This window comes from Plecotus auritus (genome assembly GCF_963455305.1).
Source record: "Plecotus auritus genome assembly, chromosome: 5".
In the NCBI taxonomy this organism is placed as follows: Eukaryota; Metazoa; Chordata; class Mammalia; order Chiroptera; family Vespertilionidae; genus Plecotus; species Plecotus auritus.
Window position 1 is genome coordinate 181842291 of NC_137776.1, and position 19245 is coordinate 181861535.

The following is a 19245-nucleotide window of genomic DNA, read 5'->3' on the forward strand; positions in this document are numbered from 1 at the left end:
AATCCCAAGGGCAATGTTTTTTGGTTGATAAATGTAATCTGTGCTTTTATTCTTGGCTTCATCCTCCCCCCCTTCATTCTTCCTCACCTCCATCGTCTGGCCCCCGTTTCTCTGCCTTCTCCACCTTGCTTTTAGAAGGCCTGGGATAACTGTCTCTGACGGTTTATTCCGTGAGAGGGTGGTCATTGGCTGAAGACGGACTAAGCTCTGGCGGGGTGGGTAGCACAGCAGGTGAAGCCCAGGATGGGTCTTGTCCCCCAGCAGCTGTAGCAAAGAGAAAGGAAAGCTTTTGTCCTCGCCTGGGGCACTTGAGGCAGTTCCTCGTTTGTTCCACCAGGTGGCAGCAGAGAGCGAATATGAAAACAGGAAGTCACGCAAGCACACCAGGACTCTCCACCATTCTCAGGATGACATACTGTTAAGAAAGCACCCATTCCTCATCAGTAAATACCGCGGGCCCTTTGAAAGGGGACAGAGTAGATTAGAATAGGGATGTCTTCTTGATTCATGTTCTCTCCCTGAGTTGATTTAGGCCACGGGATGCATTTTAGCTAATCTGCAAATGCGTATTTCAGTCTGTACTTTGAAAAATGCTTATGCTGTGACACTTCCAGAGTCAGGGCGGCCTGTTCCCAAGGCTGAGGTCTGCCCTGCAGAGAACTCACAGGGACAGCACACATCCATCCCCACCCCGACCCCAGTGCTGGGAGCCAGCCTGAGTGTGACTGCAGAGTGGCTGCACCTCACGTGTCCGTCCACTCCAGGAGAGAAGCGGGGCAGTGCATGAAAGCTGGAGGGAGCCCATGGCTGACTAACCGACGGTTCCGGGATACTGTGGTCGACCCTCTGTGCCCCTCAGATCACCCCACCCAAGGTCTAGAGGCCACTGGCAAAGCGAAGACCATGGGCAGGAATGTCTTCTCCTGGATTTGGAAGCAGTTGGTGCATGGAACCTGTTCTTAGGCTCATTATTCCACTGATGCATTGCGTGACCTTGACACTGCCCTGGGCTTAAGACTCGGAGTAGGTGCAGTCCAGGCTGACTAACTGCAAGTAGGGGAGGCGCTGTGTATAGTCGTTCCTGGGCCTGGGCCTGCACTCAGCGGGCAGGGGGTGTTTGTTTGCGTTCTGTTTGCTTCTTTGTGTCTGGATTCCTTTTGACTGAACCCCCGGGAAACATTAAGGATGAAGCTGCCCACTGTCCTTAAGCTGTATCTTTTAAAAATATATATATATATTTATTGATTTCAAAGAGAAAGGGAGAGAGAGAGAGAGAAACATCAATGATGAGACAGAATCATTGATTGGCTGCCTCCTGCACACCCCCTACTGGGGGGGATCTAGCCCACAACCCAGACATGTGCCCTTGGCTGGGATCGAACCTGGGACCCTTTAGTCCGCAGGCCGACGCTCTCTCCACTGAGCCAAACCGGCCAGGGCTTAAGCTGTATCTTTGTCTCTTGTCACAGACCCGCCCCTGTCAGGTCCTGTCGTTTTGAGTCTGCTGGTTGTGTCCTCTGGGAGGAGGTGTAATTGAGTCTCGCACGGCACGCCTAGCTGTGGGCCCACTGTTTGCCTGCCAAGCTTTCCTGGCTGGTACTGCCCTTGCGCCTGCATCCCTGTCTGCTCCTCTCCAGTGTCGTTACCTTAGAGCAGTGGTCGGCAAACCGTGGCTCGTGAGCCACATGTGGCTCTTTGGCCCCTTGAGTGTGGCTCGGCGTTAGAACCACTTCTTCAAAATAGACTCGCCCAGGCTGAAAACCGACTTCTGCGCATGGGCCACGAAGTTTCAATCGCACTGTACGTGCGCGCCCGCACATGGTATTTTGTGGAAGAGCCACACTCAAGGGACCAAAGAGCCGCCTGTGGCTTTCGAGCCATGGTTTGCCGACCACTGCCTTAGAGGACTGGCTTGGGAGTGTACACTGTACATTTATTCACTATTTCTGCTCCTGATCACTTGTTTTTTCTTGTTTCTGAGGAAAATTTAGAGGACATATTCTGAGAAATTTTAGCCTTTATATGTGAGCTTCCAAAGCATGTAAGCCGATAGCGATGGGCTAGTTGGGTTTATGGAGGCTGTGTTCTGAGCTGCTGCAGCCGTATTTGTCAGGGCAGCAGTTCCCACGAGGGTCCTTGGGGTCAAAGCTGTTTTTCTAGTAAGACATGCTCAGCCTTTTTCGCTGTTGACATTTGCACTGATGGTGCAGAAGTGGGTCAACCAGCTGGCACTGAGTGGGGCTCCAGGCAGCAGCGAAGTCTATGAGGGGCCAGTGCATTCTTCATTGCCACCTACCTTCAGCGGGTGGGAAAGGCCCATTTCAAGAGTGGCCTTGATGAATCGTGGAAGCTGCACGAGTATGTCTTTCACGTCCTGTGTGAAGCACTTGTGCTGGGTGCCGCAGCGTGATGGCTGTCGGAGGAGGCCTGGGCAGGTGTCTGCGTGGCAGGCCGAACTGGCCCCTCTCCTCTGGGATACCACTGATATCTGAAGGAAGGATGACAGTCATATTGTGGGTACTCATTGCGTTTCGGCAGACTTCTTTTTTCTCTTCCGTCAGATGGGTAAGAGCCCTAACAAGGTTTGAGGGAGGCACATCTCACACGAGGATGTGAACACCCAGTCGTCACCCTTTCTGAACTACAAAGGAGCCGACATTTTCTTGAAAATGATCAAAGTAAGCATGTCGCTTCAGGAAAACAACTAAAACTATTTGTTGCCAGTGACCCGATTCTCTTCTTGAAAGCACAGTTTTTAATTTAGGAAAACTTGGATCCACTACTGCAGGCTCAGCAGCTTCTGGTTCTTAAAAGACTTCCGAGGGGAGCAGGGCTGATAGTAACAAAAGTGACTTTAAGGAAAGTATTTATGTTAAATGTTTCCACGTTTCCAAGACGTGTAGAGCGCAGTGGGGCAGTGTTCTCCACCTGGTCAGCGCATGTCACACAACAGCCACGTGAATAACAATGGTCCCTTCCGAGTGCAGCAGGGACCAGTGGGGTCAGCGGTGTGACAGCATGCAGGTTCATGGCCACAGTCTCAGAGTCCCCTCTATCTTTCAGCAGCTGCCATTTGTCAACTTTTAGTGTAAAGACTGCTCACAGTTACCTGACAGGGCCTGCATCTCTCCTGAGGCCATACTTTCTCCATCTCCTTCAACCAAACACTCCTTCCCAGCACACTGGAGTCCACTGTGTTCACCCAGCCAGACAGGAGGGACAGTGACAAAAGTGGGAAACAGTCCCACGCTTCTCGGGAAAATTTCCATTATTTTTTAAGAAAGATATTATTTATTACTTTTGTCACTTTCAAATGAATTATTAAATTCTAGAGGCCCGGTGCATGGATTCGTGCACCGGTGGGGTTCCTTGGCCTGGCCTGCGGGAATCCAGCCGAAACTGGCTCTCCAACATCCCCCTAGGGGCCCCGGATTGTGAGAGGGTGCAGGCCAGGCCGAGGGGCCCCACTGCACCGGGCCTCTAGTATGCATATAAGATCTTTGGTTAATTTCTTCCCACCCTCCCCCTTCCCCCTTCCCTCTGAGATTCAGTTTGTTTCATGTTTCCATGCCTGTGGTTTCTGCTGCATTGAGCATCTGCCCCCTGGTGGTCAGTGCATGTCATAGCTACCAGTTGGCCGGTCACTTAGGCTTTTATGTATATAGGTTTTTAAAATTGGTTGTAATTTCTAATGTGGTAAATATTGATAGATTTTACCCACATAATCAAAAGTTCTTGGGGGTTCTCAATACTTTTTAAAAGTGTGAAGGGGTCCTGAGACCAAAAGTTTGAGAACCATGTATTAGGGATGAAGCTTCTTGAGTCTCTCGTTGTCATGACGACCATGAATGGGCCTGAAAGGCTGCCTCATTCTTTTTTCCTGTGTTGCTGAGCTCATTTCAAGCTTCCTTGGTCAGGTTCTTGTGACTGTTTAAGAAATCCATTTGTTCTGTGCAGCAAATACCAAAAAAATGTGTTTTTCGTTTTGTTTTATGTATGCATGTGTGTGTGTGTGTGTGTGTGTGTGTATTTTTATTGATTTCAGAGAGGAAGGGAGAAGGAGAAAGAGACAGAAACATCAATGATGAGAATCATTGATCGGCCACCTCCTGCATGCCCCCCACTGGGGATCGAGCCTGCAACCCAGGCATGTGCCCTGACCGGAATCGAATCCGGGACCCTTCAGTCCGTAGGCCGATGTTCTATTCACTAAGCCAAACTGGCTAGGGCCAAAAAAAAATGTTTTATTTTGGGTGTTTTTATAGAAACAAACCTAATGAAAAACCCACTGGCGAGAAAGGAGAAGGAGGGCCCCACCTGTTTTTAGAAATAGTTCTGTTGGAACACAGCCGTGCCCATTTGTATGTGTTGTCTTTTGCTACTGCGCCAGAGTCGATTAGTTACGGCAGAGACTGTCTGCCCACAAGGCCTGGAACACTTGCTCCCCAGTCCTTTACAGAGAGCCTGCGCACACCTGGCTGCCACAGACAGTGAGTGATGTTGCCTGCCGGCCTCCCAGGGAGCACTTTGAGAGCTGTGAAGCTCACACGGATGTAAGAAGTTACCATGTTTAGCCCGGCCAGTGTGGTTCAGTGGTTGAGCGTCGACCTATTGAACCAGGGGGTCATGATTCGATTCCCAGTCAGGACACATGCCTGGGTTGCCGGCTCAATCCCCAGTGTGGGGTGTGCAGGAGGCAGCCTATCGGTGTTTCTCTCTCATTGATGTTTCTGTCTCTCCCTCTCCTTCCTCTCTGAAATCCATTTTTAAGAAGTATTTAAATGTATATTGGAAATGTATTTTGAACCACTTTTCATGTGACAACATTTTGAAAATCAAGAAATGTTATCCTCTATCACAGCCTTTTTCATATTTGCTCTGGATCCCGTGTTTGTGAGATGGACTAGTGGGGTATCCTCTTAGTGGAGGCCAAGACGGCACCCCGTAGGCTGGTCACTCTCCAGAGTGTCGCTACCTGAGAGGACTGGCTTGGGACCAGTGTGATCTCAGCTTGCAAGGCTGTGCTGGACCCTGACGTGGAAAGCCACCTGTCCCCTTGTGCAGTGTGCTCGAGCCCCAGCCTCAGCAGACTGTGGAAGCGCTGAGGGTGGGGGTGAGTCACAGCGACTGATGCCATTCGCTGTGCCATCACCATTTCTTTTATTTTTGTGTTTGATTGAAAAGTCCCTCTGCAGTGCAGCAGGGAGAAAGCAGGAGAAAAGGATGATGGGTAGATAGGGATGTTTTTAAGCCTCGAGGCTTTCCTCACACCAGGGAAAGATTGTTTTGGAAATTTTTTACCCTTTAAGTGGCAGCTGTGGGCCTTTTGCTCTGTGTCCCATAAATAAGTTAGAATTAACTCCTCGAGATGGCTGGCTGGCAGCCCCTGGGCATTGCCTCGCATTTTGAGCCGTGATTGCGTCTGAGCAGCCAGTGGATTACAGAGCTGTGGGTGCCTTTCTCTTAGCGCAGAGTGTAGGGTTTGAGGACTGGCCTCTCCACTTATAAGCTGTGTGACCTTGGTAATTGACTAACCCCCAGGCTCTGTCTGTCACCTGTGAGGCAGAGGTAATAATGCCCTCCCTCTCAGAGGCTGCCGTGAGGATTAGTGAGATGAACCCCAGACAGTGTACCTAATAGGTGGTGAGGACCAGCACCACTGTTCTTCTCATTGTCACGGTTCCCACACCATCCATCCAGGGAAGTGTGCTGGGAGGTAGGGGATTGTCTGCTTGCCACCCTGCTGAGCTGCTCTTTGGCTTAGGGAGGAGAGGCGCAGTCTAGGGAAAGGGAGGCACCCCCCCCCTGCCCCCCCACCCCAGATGGCGGATGTTTGCTCTTTTGCTGCTGGGTCAGAGAGAGTACTGACTTGTTAGCATTCAAAAGGGCTGGGCACTTGCTGCCTCAGTGGGCATTTGTTCTGTTCTCGTCACTAAAAAGCATGTGCCAAACAAATTTTTTTTTTTAATCTTCATGTTGAAAGTGTTACATGTGTCCCCTTTATCCCATCTGGCCATTTTTTTGAGAGTGATGGGAGGAAGAGGGATCTCCCAGCGGGTCAGCCTGCAGGAGCTCCTGAAGCAGGTGTACATGCTCTGCCTCCCTGCCCCCATCGCTCCTCCCTATTCCCCCGGGAGCTTTTCAGTGAAGTTAGTGATTCTGTGCTCGCAAGGTTAAGAAGCACTGCCATAGCCCTAGCGGGTTTGGCTCAGTGATAGAGCGTCGGCCTGCGGACTGAAGGGTCCCAGGCTCGATTCCAGTCAAGGGTACGTGCCCAGGTTGTGGGCTCGATCCCCAGTGTGGGACGTGCAGGAGGCATCCGATCAGTGATTCTCTTTCATCATGGATGTTTCTATCTCTCCCTCTCCATTCCTCTCTGAAATCAATAAAAATATATTAAAAAAAGAAGCAGCAGCAGCAGCACTGCCATAAAGAAATTCTCCAAATGAGGAGACGCTGCCGAGAAGGAGTGCCAGCCGGACTTGGCACCCTGCATGATGATGGTGCAGGCCCTGGAATGTAGATCTCCTGGCTCCTGTCCGAGGCATTTTTCTTCTCACCATGCTCATTCTTTTACCATATTTGCTGTTCCTCGTGGTGGATCAGAAATAGCCAGCCCAGACTTGGTGAGCCTTTTACTCCCCGGGGCCCAGTCTGCTGTGGTCCAGCGAACAGCAAGCTGTCAGCATCCTTAACTCCAGGGAAAGCTTTTTTGGAAGAAGCTGGGGAGGTGTGGGATTCCAGGCTGCTTCCTGCTGTGTCAGTGCTCGTTGGTTCAGCTGGTGAAGTGTCCCGTCCTGGAGCGGGCGTCCCGGGCACAGCGGGCTGACTCATTTCGCATGCACACGGCAGCACTGCGTCCGCCCGGGGAGCCCTGGGCCCTCTGGCAGTCCCAGGTCACCATTATTCCAGTTTGGATTTGTGCCTGAGGTGGCAGCCACTGGAACACAGTAAATGCCACATTCGGTATTTGATTCATCAGGTGTAATCCTAATATAATCCTGATAGTGTGACATCAGCCATTCCTCAGGTGTTCACTGTGCTGCCCCAACAACCTCAGTGGTGGGCATTGGTATTCTTGTTCCACAGATGAAGAAACAGACTCAGAGAGGTTAGGAGACCTACCTGAGGGGACACAGCCAGGAAGCGGCAGGTCCTGCACTGTTACCCACTCCTGTCCTTGCTGCAATGAGTAAGCCTCCTCCCTCCCTTCGCTGCCTCAGCTGTGACTACCGCACCCATGTGGGCCCGGGAGCCTGACCCCAAGGCCAGCAGTCTTGTAGACAGAAGTCTTGCACGTGACTGTCACGCTGGTGGGTTTGGGAGCTCTGCTTATTGTGGCTGCGTTTCTTAAAGACAACACTGGTTGTTCCCAAGGCCCATCTGTCAGTCCCAGCGCGTGTCCTGGATGGCGTGACATCCGTGCTGATGACTCCTCTGGGTGCAGAGTGGTTCATGCCAGCCTCACAGTCAGCCTGCAGGTGGCGTGGTGATGCATGTGACACCAGGGAGATGTTAGGACAGCACCTTCCACTCCCTCCCTCCCTCACTGCACACGTTGTCAGAACCCCTCTGCTTTCTCTCAACCAGCCCTCCCTCCCCACCCTTGCTCTCCTTCCCTGTGACAGGGAGTGGACCATCAGGCTTCACCTTAAGAATTCTCTCTGGTCCTCGGCCTCATTGCCTTGTCCTTCCTTCTCCCCCAGCCAACCAGCAGGCGGGATCAGCCTGGCTCACTGCCCGCCCACTGCTGTGCACTGAGAAATCCCTCACCACCTTTTAGAGGGACCTCCACACATCCAAGGGTTTTGACCTCAATTGGGTTCCTTTTTGGTTCTCTCCATCCTTTCTCCAGAGAGATTGTTCTAAAATGTAGGTGGATCAAGGCACTGCCCTGCTTCCGGCCCTTCAGAGGCTCTGTGGGGCCCTTGGCCAACAAGGGGGCCAGCTGATTCGGCTCTGGCCTCAGCCCAGCCCTGCTTGGCCTCTCCCAGCTTCTCCACCGTCGGGCGCACTGCGCTGCCCTCATCCCCGTGGGTGATGCTGGCTCTTCCTGAGCATTCTCTCCACTTGGTCTCACCACTCCTGTTCCCCACTGAGCCCCGTCAGGCCTCTGCTTAGACACCGCCTCCTCTGGGACCCTCTCTTTCACCCTGTGCCCCTGGTCTGGGCGCGTTCCCCACGTGTGGCTAGGCTATGGCAGCCATGCATATTCCTCTCACGGCACCTTGAAATCTGGTAGTAAAAGCGTGATATCTCTCTCTCCCTCCCCCCCCCCCCCCCAGGCTGATGGGTCTTGGTGAACCTTCAAGGGCAGGAGTTTCATTTGTCAGGATTTATTTCAACAAGCAAAATTCCCAAGAGACTTAAAGCACTTCGGTTATTTAGATGGTCTACTTGTTGGTGCTGTTCTTTCTCAGTTCTTCGCGAAGAGGAGGGTTGAGTGTCTGTGTTCAAGAACCGTTTTGCTCCTTGGGGAGGGCTGTTCCCGGAGGCTGGCTGCGTGTGTGGGCGGTGTGGCGTGAGCGGCTGTTTCATTGACCACTGCCGGGGGGAGCAGGAGACGCACACAGAAACAAAAGCAACACTCGATCCTACAAATGAGTGAAGCTTTAAACCTTCGGGAATGTAGTTATCCCACACTTCTCTGTGTAATGCCTTGCCCTCTGCGACTCCTCTCCCATCCCAAGACGAGGACGAGCACCTGCTCATGGCACACGCCCCAGTACTCTGTGCACTTAGTATTAAGTGAGTGTACCTCGGGGTGTGGCGGCTCTTTCCTGAGGAAGGGCAGCCACCCCTGGCCACAGCCCACGCCGCCATGGTCACTGTTGCATGCCGGGCCTGGCCCAGAGTCAGAGCGAATGAAAAATGGCTGAGAACCACAGAGATTTAATTTAAAAAATCACAAGGCTACCAGAGAAAGCACTAGTTAAGAGCCTGTGCTGAACTGCGTGCTTTCCTGGAGCTTCTTCAAATGTTGCTGCGAGCATGCGTCCTTTGCAGGCTGGAGGTGGGTGTAATAGCCTCACCAGTCGGGGACTTAGAATTTCCCGGAAAGCGTTTCTGATCTTTTCATCGGTGCATTAGGTTTCTCAGAAGAGATTCATACAGATACTGGTAGCTGATAATCACCTCGAAGATTATTTTGGATTCAGGGAGTTTCTTTTGGAAGCCTAAGCTTGATTGTCTCCCACTAATGAGGCCGAGGGGGGAGGAAGAGGAAATGCAAACCTCCGCTATCCACAGGCCCATTCTTAATGGAACCAGTCATTGAATGCTATTAAGCAAAATTAATTTGCCTCTTGTAGGAAGGTTTATGATGAATGAAAGGATTGCTCTTTGGGGAGGGAGCCAGGCTACCCTCTGTGGTCATCAATATTTCATGGCCTTAGGCAGAGGCAGGGAGTTAGCTATCCTGGCTCCCTGACCTTGAGCATCATGAAGGTAGGACACAGCCAGGGAGGTTGTATTTAAAGGGCTTGTTACAAGGCACTTACTGGAAATCTAAGTGAAACTTAAATTTGCAGGGTGCACTCCTGTTAATTGGATTTACACCCTGAACTAGTGGGAGGCCCTCCCAGATTGCTCAGGGACCCCGCTGAGACTGGTCCTAGTGGGGGCAGCTCTGTCAGCCGCATTGGCAGAGCTGAAATGTTTACTGTGGCTTGGGGAGGAGGGGTCCTGCTTTGTAGTGACTGCTGGCTTCTGTGGGTCAGTGTACTCCTGGCATCGCCGGTGTGAAGCTACTGAACCCAGGACGGGGGAATGTGCGGGTTAGCCCGTGCACTGGAGCTCAACCCGCCTGCTGTCCCCACAATCCCTGACGCCTAGAGACAGGGAGACCGGCCCAGCGGCTGCATTCCCAGAAATACGATGAGCCCGGGCGTCGCTCCTGTATTCCACTCGGCCCCTTGACTGAAAGGGTGCTGAGTGCCTCGCGCTTCCAAATGAGAAAGGTTAACGAGCCTCTGTTTTCTCCTTTCTTCTCCCTAGCTGCTATTAACTTGGCAAAGCTGAAACTTTTCAGACATTATTACGTCCTGGTGAGTAAAAAACCCTAAATCTGTACACAATGAGTAGAGCAAAGGGGCTCGCTCCCACAGGAGGGTGGGTGCATGAGGTGGGTGCTGCCTGGGGCTGATGGCGTCACTCCACCAACCAGCTTGTGTCCTTGGATATGGGAATTCCGTGTCTGCTTGCTCTTTTTCAAGGTTAGTTTTAAATTTGGCTTTACATACTCAGAAAAGCAATCCCTGCTTGATGCGTTTACCGTGCAGGATTATAGAAACGGCACCGCCCTCTCCGACCCCAAGCTGCCTCCTCCCTGCGGTGATCACTGTTGGCAGCTGAGTGCCTGTTTCTCTACGTCAGTGGTCGGTAAACTGCGGCTTGCGAGCCGCGGTTTGCCGCTCTGTTGACTAATGAGTTTGCCGACCGCTGGGATAGGGGCTTAATCACAAGGAACAACAACAGCCTGTAATTATTGGAATCGAGAGTCTAGGTCAGTGGTCAGCAAACTCATTAGTCATCAGAGCAGCAAACGGCGGCTTGTGGCTCGCGAGCCGCAGTTTGCCGACCACTGCCTAGGTTCTTTCCTAGGATTAGATGCTCCTTTGATGGGACTTTTTTATTCATTTACAAAAATGGGGTCACCCCTAAACACAGAACTGACATAAACATGAAGGGCTCAGACAAGCATTAGCACCAAAGGCGGGACTTACTCTAAATTATTAGAAACAGAATTTCTTGGGATATTTAAGGAATGGGTCTTCTGGAGTTTGCTTCCTGACCCCTAACAGGAAGTTTCTGAGCCGTCTTCCCTTTGGACGTGTCTTTCCTGGTCCCAGTGAGCAGGCCACACTCGAGTGGCCCGCGAGTCGCACTCAGCAGCCCCTCCCTTGCTAGAGGACTGAGTATTGCTGGCACTTGTGCGGTGTGGACCTCGGACGTCCCGGCACCTGCTGCAGAGCCTGGAAGTCAGCACTTCCTGTGGCTTTATTTTGCTGTTGCTACTGGAAACGCCTCCAACCTGGGGGGGAAAACACTGCCCCCTGGGTCTTGACGTCGGCAACCGGACTGACATGCTCGACCTCCCGTGGGTGTGAGGCTGTTCCCAGGATGGTGGTCACCCGGAGAGCAAGAAGCGCTGCCGTGTGAAGGCTGTTCCCAGGATGGTGGTCACCCGGAGAGCAAGAAGCGCTGCCGTGTGACCAGCCGAGCCATTCTGTGTCTGTTTTGTAGTTGATTTGAAAGCAAATTGTCGGAAGAAAGCAGTGCCACATTTCTGTGCTGATGTTCTTGTTTCTTTCCTCTTCCTCTAGATCGTCTGTTACATATACTTCACCAGGATCATTGCATTTTTCCTCAAATTTGCCGTTCCGTTCCAGTGGAAGTGGCTCTATCAGGTATGCTGGTCCCGGAGACAGCCTGAGGCTGCAACCTAAAGTCCTGGTTTGCCTGGCAGTGCCTGGTGAGACCGCGCTCTCTGCTGGGCCGCGATTCCGGCTCCTGTCCAGAACTGCTGGATTGCAGGAGAAGTCTGAGGTCGTTGCATTATTGATGTTAGCGTTCAGTGTGAAGAGTCTTTGAAGAGAAGAGCCTCAGACAGAGAGAATAAGGTTTACTCTGGGTAATTAAAGCCCAGATGAGATGGGTCTCCGTCAGTGACAGGACTTAGAGTGGCTTAGGATGCAGACCTGCCTTCTCCTTTGCCCATTGTTATAATTTCAATAGTGAAGTATCTTTGCAGTGACTAGAACTGGCTTAACTATAGGGCAGGCCATCGAATAGTCTGGAAGACTGTTCTCTTAAGTACTCTTGATGCGTTAGGCACTGTAGGAAGTGGGGGTATATAATGACCCTTAAAACACAGCAGTGGACATTCCAGGTAAAGCTGGGAGTCTTAGGTGTCATCTCTGGGCAGAATGCCTGGCTGAGGCCTCAGCACAGCTCGGGCGGAAAACGCTCCCCAGCAGCCAGCTCGGCGTTTGAGGCGTGGCCATGGAGTGGCAGGTTGCCAGGCGGGGGGTGGGGGTCAGCTTGTTCAGTTCCACTGCTTTCCGAAAAACAGTGGCGCTCATCCCTTTGTTCGGGGTGTTTTTAATTTGCAGCTCATGGACGAAATGGCCACTCTGGTGTTCTTTGTTCTCACCGGGTACAAGTTCCGCCCAGCTTCAGATAACCCCTACCTACAGCTTTCTCAGGAAGACGATGACCTGGAAATGGAATCTGTGTAAGAAATCTCCCTCCTCCCCTCCCTTGCCCCGTGGCCTGACGCGGAGCAGCAGGGTGTGAATCGGAGCAGCTGCTGCACATGTGGTTGCTCCAGAGGTGGGCCCTCTATTTTTGGCAGAAGGAAATGGACCCCGCGCTCGCTAACTGGGTGGCATGAACTTGGGGACATGTTGGGCCTGTTCCAAACGGCTGAGGACGGACAAGCCCGCTTCCTGCTGGGCCCCTGCCCTTGGGAGCCTGTGCCTGAAAATGTGATCATCCGAATCTCTTGGGTCTGCTAGTGAAGGTCATGCGTCCTTTACCTTCAGAGAGCCAGTGGCTCTTGCAGCAGCACCATGACTGACCTAGATCTGCCTTAACGGGGCCCCTGAGTCTCAGGGTGAGTGCCTCCAGGGTGCTGTTTCTGGGAAAGGCAGTCGCTTTCCAGAAGCGAATAGGGATGAAGAATAGTTCGCTGTTAACTGATGGGCCAGGCCAGGCGGTTGTGTTTGAGGATTAGCCTGAGGGCGAGGTTCCGGTGCGCTGCCTCCAGCCAGGATGGCCTTTGATTTTTCCCAGTTCAAAGGCTGGTGCAGCTCCTGGTGCTTAGCTCCACTGTGGGAACAAGGAGCAAAGGCAGATCGTACTGTTGGCTGCACACAGCCCCTCCCTGTGCAGAGGAAGACAGGCCTGCTGGCAGCTGGCAGGCGGGGGGAAAGCAGGAGAAGAAGCACGTGTGCCTCTTCTGGAAGTTGCAGGTCTGAGCCAGTGACTGGTTGAAGAGGCACAAGTGAGAGCCAGTGTGGTGAGCAGCAGCGGGAAGCAACCTGAGATCTGGGGGATTGGTCCATTCCTGCGGGGGACCTGGGCTTGTTCTCTGGGTGGCCAGCGAGGAGCCAAATGGCTGGCTCCTGACATCTTCCACTTGACTGGGCTGTGGTCCGAAATGGCCGTACCAGTTGGTGTTCTCGCCAGTCATGTAGATTTCCTGTCCCCACATCCCGTCCGCCAGCCGCTAGTCTGGAAGTGTGGATGAGTTAGGAAGGTATGTCTCATGGCACAATTCTGTTTTGGTTCTGGTTTCAATATTTGGTGATGGTAATCATTTTAGCAATATTTGGTGACGATTATCATTTCTGCGGTTGTAGTCAGGAGGAAAGGAGAGGGCGTGGGCAGATAGACCGCCGTCTACGGGGACTAGAGAGCCTGTGCTTTATTCTGGCAAGACTTGGGAAGGCTGGGATGTCCTCGGGCTGACTCAGTTTACACCCGTCACAGGGCACCAGTACTCTGGTCACACTGTTCAGTGCCTTAGTGGGGCCGTCCTGTGCCAGTGAATGGGTCCTCCCTGTGATGCAGCCGGAGAGGGGGCAAACCCAGCCAAGGCTTCGTTCAGGGTGGTGCCCTCCCTGGGAGTGCGAGCCCAGTTTAGCCAGAAAAGAAGTTTAGGAGCGGATTGAGGTCAAGTACCTTTAAATCCGCACGGAAATTGTTCTGGGCTTTCTCTTGGCTAAGTACTCCGCTGCTGAGAGAGTTCTAGGAATTTATAAGATGTGACAGCAGAACAGGCTGGACAGACGCTCTGGCGCAGCTGCCTCCCGTTCCCCTGCAGGTGCGCAAAGGCCAATTGCAGCCGCTCAGGGCAGCCGCCCGGGCTGTCGTCTCCCTCCGCCACTTGGAGTGGGAGCGCTCGCACCCTGAAGTCCTCCACCGACAGCCAGCCAGAGGCAGCGGCGCCCTGGCCTGGTTGCCCAGCAGGCCAGGAGCTCTCTGCCACCCACACTGGAGGGGTTTACCAAAGAAGGAGCTGGTCCGATCCTTGTCACAGAGCAGCACCTCTAGGAAGTAGTATTCCTCAAGCGCCCGCCCCCAGCCGATGCCCCCTCTTCCTGGTGGGTCTGACCACTACCGCACGTGAGTGGCCACCGGGAGGTGGGGGGAGTTTCTCCCGCCCCTGCCCTCACCTCCTTCATCTGAGGCCCAGCTGAGGGGCGTAGTGCATCTGGGAGTGAGTCTCCCCCGGGGGGTGGGGGTGCTGGGAGCTTTCCCTCTTTTTCCTCCCTCCGAGCCTGCAAGATGAGGGCGCACTCAGAGGTAGCACTGACTTTGTCTTTTTTCTCTTTCTTTCAACATCTCTCTTTGGACCAATTTTAGTAACAAAATTTATCATAAAAAATTGAACATGTTAAATATTGGCTGCGATTTCAGCACTTAGCAGCTGCCCGTGTGCTGTGCACATCCTGGTGCTCTGGGTTTTCATCCACAGCACCGTCCCCAAGGTTGTGGCCACTCGGACTGCCTCCTGTGAGCACCCGCGGGGTCGGCACCTACAGTGGGCACAGGACGATGGGAGGCTATGGGATTGCCTCTCAGCCGGGCCTCTCCACCTCCCGGTCCAGAAAGCAATTTCTAGTTTGGTTATAGTTTCCGGTTTAGTTTGGTTAAAGAAATAGTTGTGTCCATCGGCCACTCACTCACACCACATGTGACTGTGACCTGGGTAGCCGCGGGATCAGTGGTTGCCTAAAGCAACGTTCTCATCTTGCCTGTGTGCATTAGGCCCTGTGGGGTGCAAGTACAGGACTCAGGGCTCTGTTGGGAAGAGAGGGGTCACCATGGGATGTGGGGGGCAGCCCCGGATCCATGTGCCCTCGCCATCTCTGTCGGAGCTCCCTGCTCCTTGTCTCGGGCATCTCGGCTCCACTCTCCCACCTGTCCTCCACAGACTCCTGTACTGATCTCACAGGGAGCGCATCAGCCTTAGCACTGGCCCCCCGGCCTCAGCCCAGCTCCCCAGCTGCTGGCCACCTGCCTCAGAGAGGCGCTTCCCTGAGCAGGCACCGGAAGCAGGACAGCTCCTGCTGGAATGGGCACTGGGCTGGGCAGCCAGAGAGGCCAGCCTGGCCGTGTGCCCTAGGGCAGCTGTGGAGCGCCAGCCGGAGCAGAAGCCCGGCCTTCCGGGAGCCCAGTCTGCTGCGGGGACAGTGGGACAGGGTGGACAGTCCTGAGGTCTGGGCGTGCCCTGGAGCCACGGAAGGGCATGTCACCAGCCAGGACACGAAGGAGCTAGATGGGCGGAGAAGGCGTGGGCAGAGGCAAGAGGAGCAGGCCTCGCCTCTGGAGACCTCACTGTCCCGTCTATGAAGTGAGTGTGGTGACTGCGGCCTGGGCCGCTCCAGGAGGCTGTGCCTGTCCCCTGAGGGGGAGTTTAGGCAGAGAATCCCGCTGCTCATGGCTCCCCACGCTTGTAGAGACCTTTCCTCGGAGAGCCGTTAACGTGCGGAGTGCTGGGCCGATGGGGGCTCTTCAGCTGTTGTGCCCTCTTCAGAGTTGGCACCAACACGAGGCTGTGCTGGAGGTGCCTGCGAAGCTGCAAAGTCCCTGCGTGGGAGGCCGCAGGGTGTCGGTCTGACCTTGCCTCCGTTCTCACTGCTGCAGCGGCTGAGCTGCCCAGGGACGCCTAGCACTCTTGAGCAGCAGCCGGCCGGGCTTCCCTTCCCAGAGGTCTGCTGTGCCCACCGGCATCACTACCATCGGTCGTGATCTGCTTCAGGTCACTTGAGCAGCTCCCACGGGCTCCAGGTCACACCATCAACCCCACATCACCTGCTCTGCCTGTGACTCCTCATGTGCTGGCACCTGGACAAACACTGGGGGTGCCACATGGGGGCGGTGGGCAGGGTCCTTGGAGAGTCTGTTGAGTTGACTGATTGCACTTATTTTATTGATCAGGAGGTCCCTATGGGTCCGTGATGGGGATGTAGGGTACTTAGGAGATGCTGGGCCAGGCATTTTTTTAAAAATATATTTTATTGATTTTTTACAGAAAGGAAGGGAGAGGGAGAGAGAGTTAGAAACATCAATGAGAGAGAAACATCGATTAGATGCCTCCTGCACACCCCCTACTGGGGATGTGCCTGCAACCAAGGTACATGCCCTTGATCAGAATCGAACCCGGGTCCCTTCAGTCAGCAGGCCAACGCTCTATCCACTGAGCCAAACCGGTCAGGGCCAGGCATGTTTGTTTTAACAGGCTATTTTTTAGAGCAGTTTTAGGTTCACAGCAACATTGAACAGAAGATACAGCCATTTGCCATCAGCATCCAGGCCTCACATATGCACAGCCTCCTCATTAGCAACATCCCCTCCAGAGCGGTGCATTTGTTACAGTCGATGAAGCTGATTGACAGTCATTGTCACCCGGAGTCCATAGTTTACCTTAGGGACCACGATTGGTGGTGTGCATTCTGTGGGTTTGCACAAATGTGTGATGACGTGTATCTACCATAATAGTGTCATACAGATAGTGTGGCTGCCCTAAAACCAGTCCTGCCAGGAGGAGCTCTGTATGTTTGCTCGATGCCTCTTGCTCTGGGACCACCGTGTCCTTCGCAGATACACATCCTTAGCACCTGCCCAGCTCACATCTCGTCTTCCCATGGACCCCACCACGCCAGAGGCTGTGCTCCACTCCGGGAAAGGGCTAGCGTGCTTCCATTTTGTGTTGTTATTAATCCTCACCCGAGGATATTTTTTCATTGATTTTAGAGAGTGGAAGAGAGAGGGAAAGACAGAAATATCGACGTGAGAGAGACACATGAATTGGTTGCCTCCTTCATGAGCTTCAACCAGGGCCCAGGCAGGGGAGGAGCCTGCAACCAAGGTATATGCCCTTGACCAGAATTGAACCCGGGACCTTTTGGTCCGCAGGCCGACGCTCTATTCACTGACCCAAACCGGCCGGGGCTGTGCTTCTATTTTTGATCCACGGATTCAGTGAGGGCTCCACAGCCCCTCCTGAGTGTCAGGGACCAACAGAGAATAGGCCCCGTCCTGGGAGGCATGGGGCGGCGGAGACCCATGCTCACTGACGGCGCAGCCTGCGGGGACCGGCGCCTGGGTCTGCAGAAAGCAGCCCGTTCTCCAGCTCCAGTGTCAGGCTGGGCCCAGAACTGTCCGCCGCACCTGTGCTTCTGCCCCGTGACTCAGAAATGCTCCAGGGTGGCTGGTTACTGCGAATGTCTGCCTTGGGCTAGCATTCTTTTCAGATGTTAACTGTAACGGAGCAGTCTCATGGCTGTAACGGGAGGACGTGCACGCAACATGAGCACCCATGGAGGCCGTGACAGGCTGGCGATTGTAGCAGTAACAGCCGCCATGCATTGATTGGGCGCTTTGGAGACCCTCATATCCCCTCACGGTAGCCCCGGGAAGCGGGAATTGCTTATTGTACTGGAGCACGGAGAGCTCAAGCGACTAGGCCAAGGTTACATAGCGGCCAGGAGCCAGTCAGAATTCAAGCCCAGCTCTGACTCCAGAGCCAGCCCTTCACCCTCCGGGAGGTGCTGTGGCGAAGACGGCCTTGCTGCCCACTGACGCGCCCCCTGTTGTTTTCCCGTGCAGTGTGACGACGTCAGGGGTGATGGAGAACATGAAGAAAGTCAAGAAGGTGACCAACGGCTCGGTGGAGCCCCAGGGCGACTGGGAATGCGCCGCGTGATGGAGCACGCTCGAGGCTGGCCCCGCGAAGAAGACACTTAATTTATTAACAGTCCTCTTGGTGAGCGAGAGCGGCCGGCACCTCCCGACAGTGACACCTCAGAGCGCATGCTGGGAGCAGAGTGCCGCGGAAGCCCGTTTTTACTCTCTATGGAAACTGATCTGTGGCTGGTCGTAGGCAGCTGATTTCTCCTTCAGGTGGGCACGCTGCAGAGGGAGTGTAGCGAGGAGGAGAATAAAAGGAAGACTTTGTTTTGATTTATATACATATATTTTTAATTGGGAGCGCTTAGGGTACAGGCAGTGTGACCCCCGGAGTGTAGCACATCAGAATGGATGGTGGGTGGGGAGGAAGTCGGCTTCTGTGTCGTCACAGCACAGGCTTACGGGGGATGGAGGGCGCCGCTGCAGCTTTTGGGGTCAGAAACCGAAGGGAATGAGGTGGTTTTAGAAAGCAGAGTCAAAACCTGATTTAGCATGCCGAGCCCGCCCCAGATCCTGTCCCCAAACGCGGCCTCGGGCCTTTCTCCCGGGTCCTGAAAGGGTCCAGGAACCCGCAGCGCTGGGAGCGGTGTCTTCCCAGGGGGCTCTGCTCGGCTGGGATGGCACCGGCGGCCCAGCCCTGGGACACAGCCCGGGGCGGGGGGGGGGGGGGGTGTTCCTGATGGAAGGGTATTCTGTGTTGCCTAAAGGATGGACAGAAATATATTTTTAGCTCAAAAGCATTCTGTAGGGTTTTCTTGAACATCCAGAGCAGCACGTCTCGGTTCCCTCTCTCCTCGTGGTTCCTGTCTACTTGGTGTGATGGGGATCCGGGGGGGAGGGGAAGGAGCTTTCCTTCAGGAGCAGCTGGGGCAGGACAGGAGGTGCTGAAGCAAATACGTGAGTCCAAGCGGGCCATCATGACCAAGCTGTCCCCGTAACCAGAGGGCTCAGGCAGAGGAGGTGGACGGCTGCCTCGTCGGTATCTGGAGTGTGTGAGGAAGTGTGACTGGCCGGCTTAGGCTCAAGGCCGGGAGGCAGCTCACAGGAACTCAGGTTCCCTGGGGGACTCCCCGAGCGTGGGGACCAACACGGGGCGCTGCCCACAGTGAACAGCATTGCACCTAAGCCGTTGGAAGCCCGGGACCGCTCCGGAGGCCCCTGGGCCTGAGGGCTTCGTGATCGTTCCCACGAGGAGCATGGCCACACAGGAAGGCTTCCTGCTGCTCGGGTGCCAGGCTGTGTCGGGGCCTCCTGGCAGGTGGACAGGGACAGCCCTGGGGGTGGTTTGCTTACCTCCGGCTCGGAGGGTCGGTCAGAAACCACAAGACTTAGGGGTGGCTCAGTATCCCGGGTTCGGGAACCTGAAGTCTTTCCTCAAAAGCAGTTGTTTTCCGTCTGCTGTGCCATTCCCACTCCCTGGCTGGCCCGAGAGGAAGAAGCATCCTCCTTACGCACTCTCAGTGGCCTCTGTGCTGGGCCCGGCCCGGGCTGGCCCTGGCTCTGCAGGCCTCGGGGCGGGGCCACGTGCCTTCCCGTCTCCGGACA

The 19245-nt window shown here is 54.2% G+C and overlaps 1 protein-coding gene across 1 annotated transcript in view; it reads left to right on the forward strand.

The window, feature by feature from the left end:
- The window catches only part of GPR107 (G protein-coupled receptor 107), a 55327-nt gene extending 36836 nt beyond the window's left edge, over positions 1-18491 (forward strand). Inside the window, exons 15-18 of the mRNA XM_080670218.1 lie at positions 9997-10046; positions 11325-11408; positions 12114-12235; positions 17620-18491. Coding sequence (XP_080526344.1) covers positions 9997-10046; positions 11325-11408; positions 12114-12235; positions 17620-17716 — 353 coding nt within the window. The 3' untranslated portion in view covers positions 17717-18491. The remainder of the gene's footprint in view (positions 1-9996; positions 10047-11324; positions 11409-12113; positions 12236-17619) is intronic.
- The last annotated feature ends 754 nt before the right edge of the window (positions 18492-19245 follow it).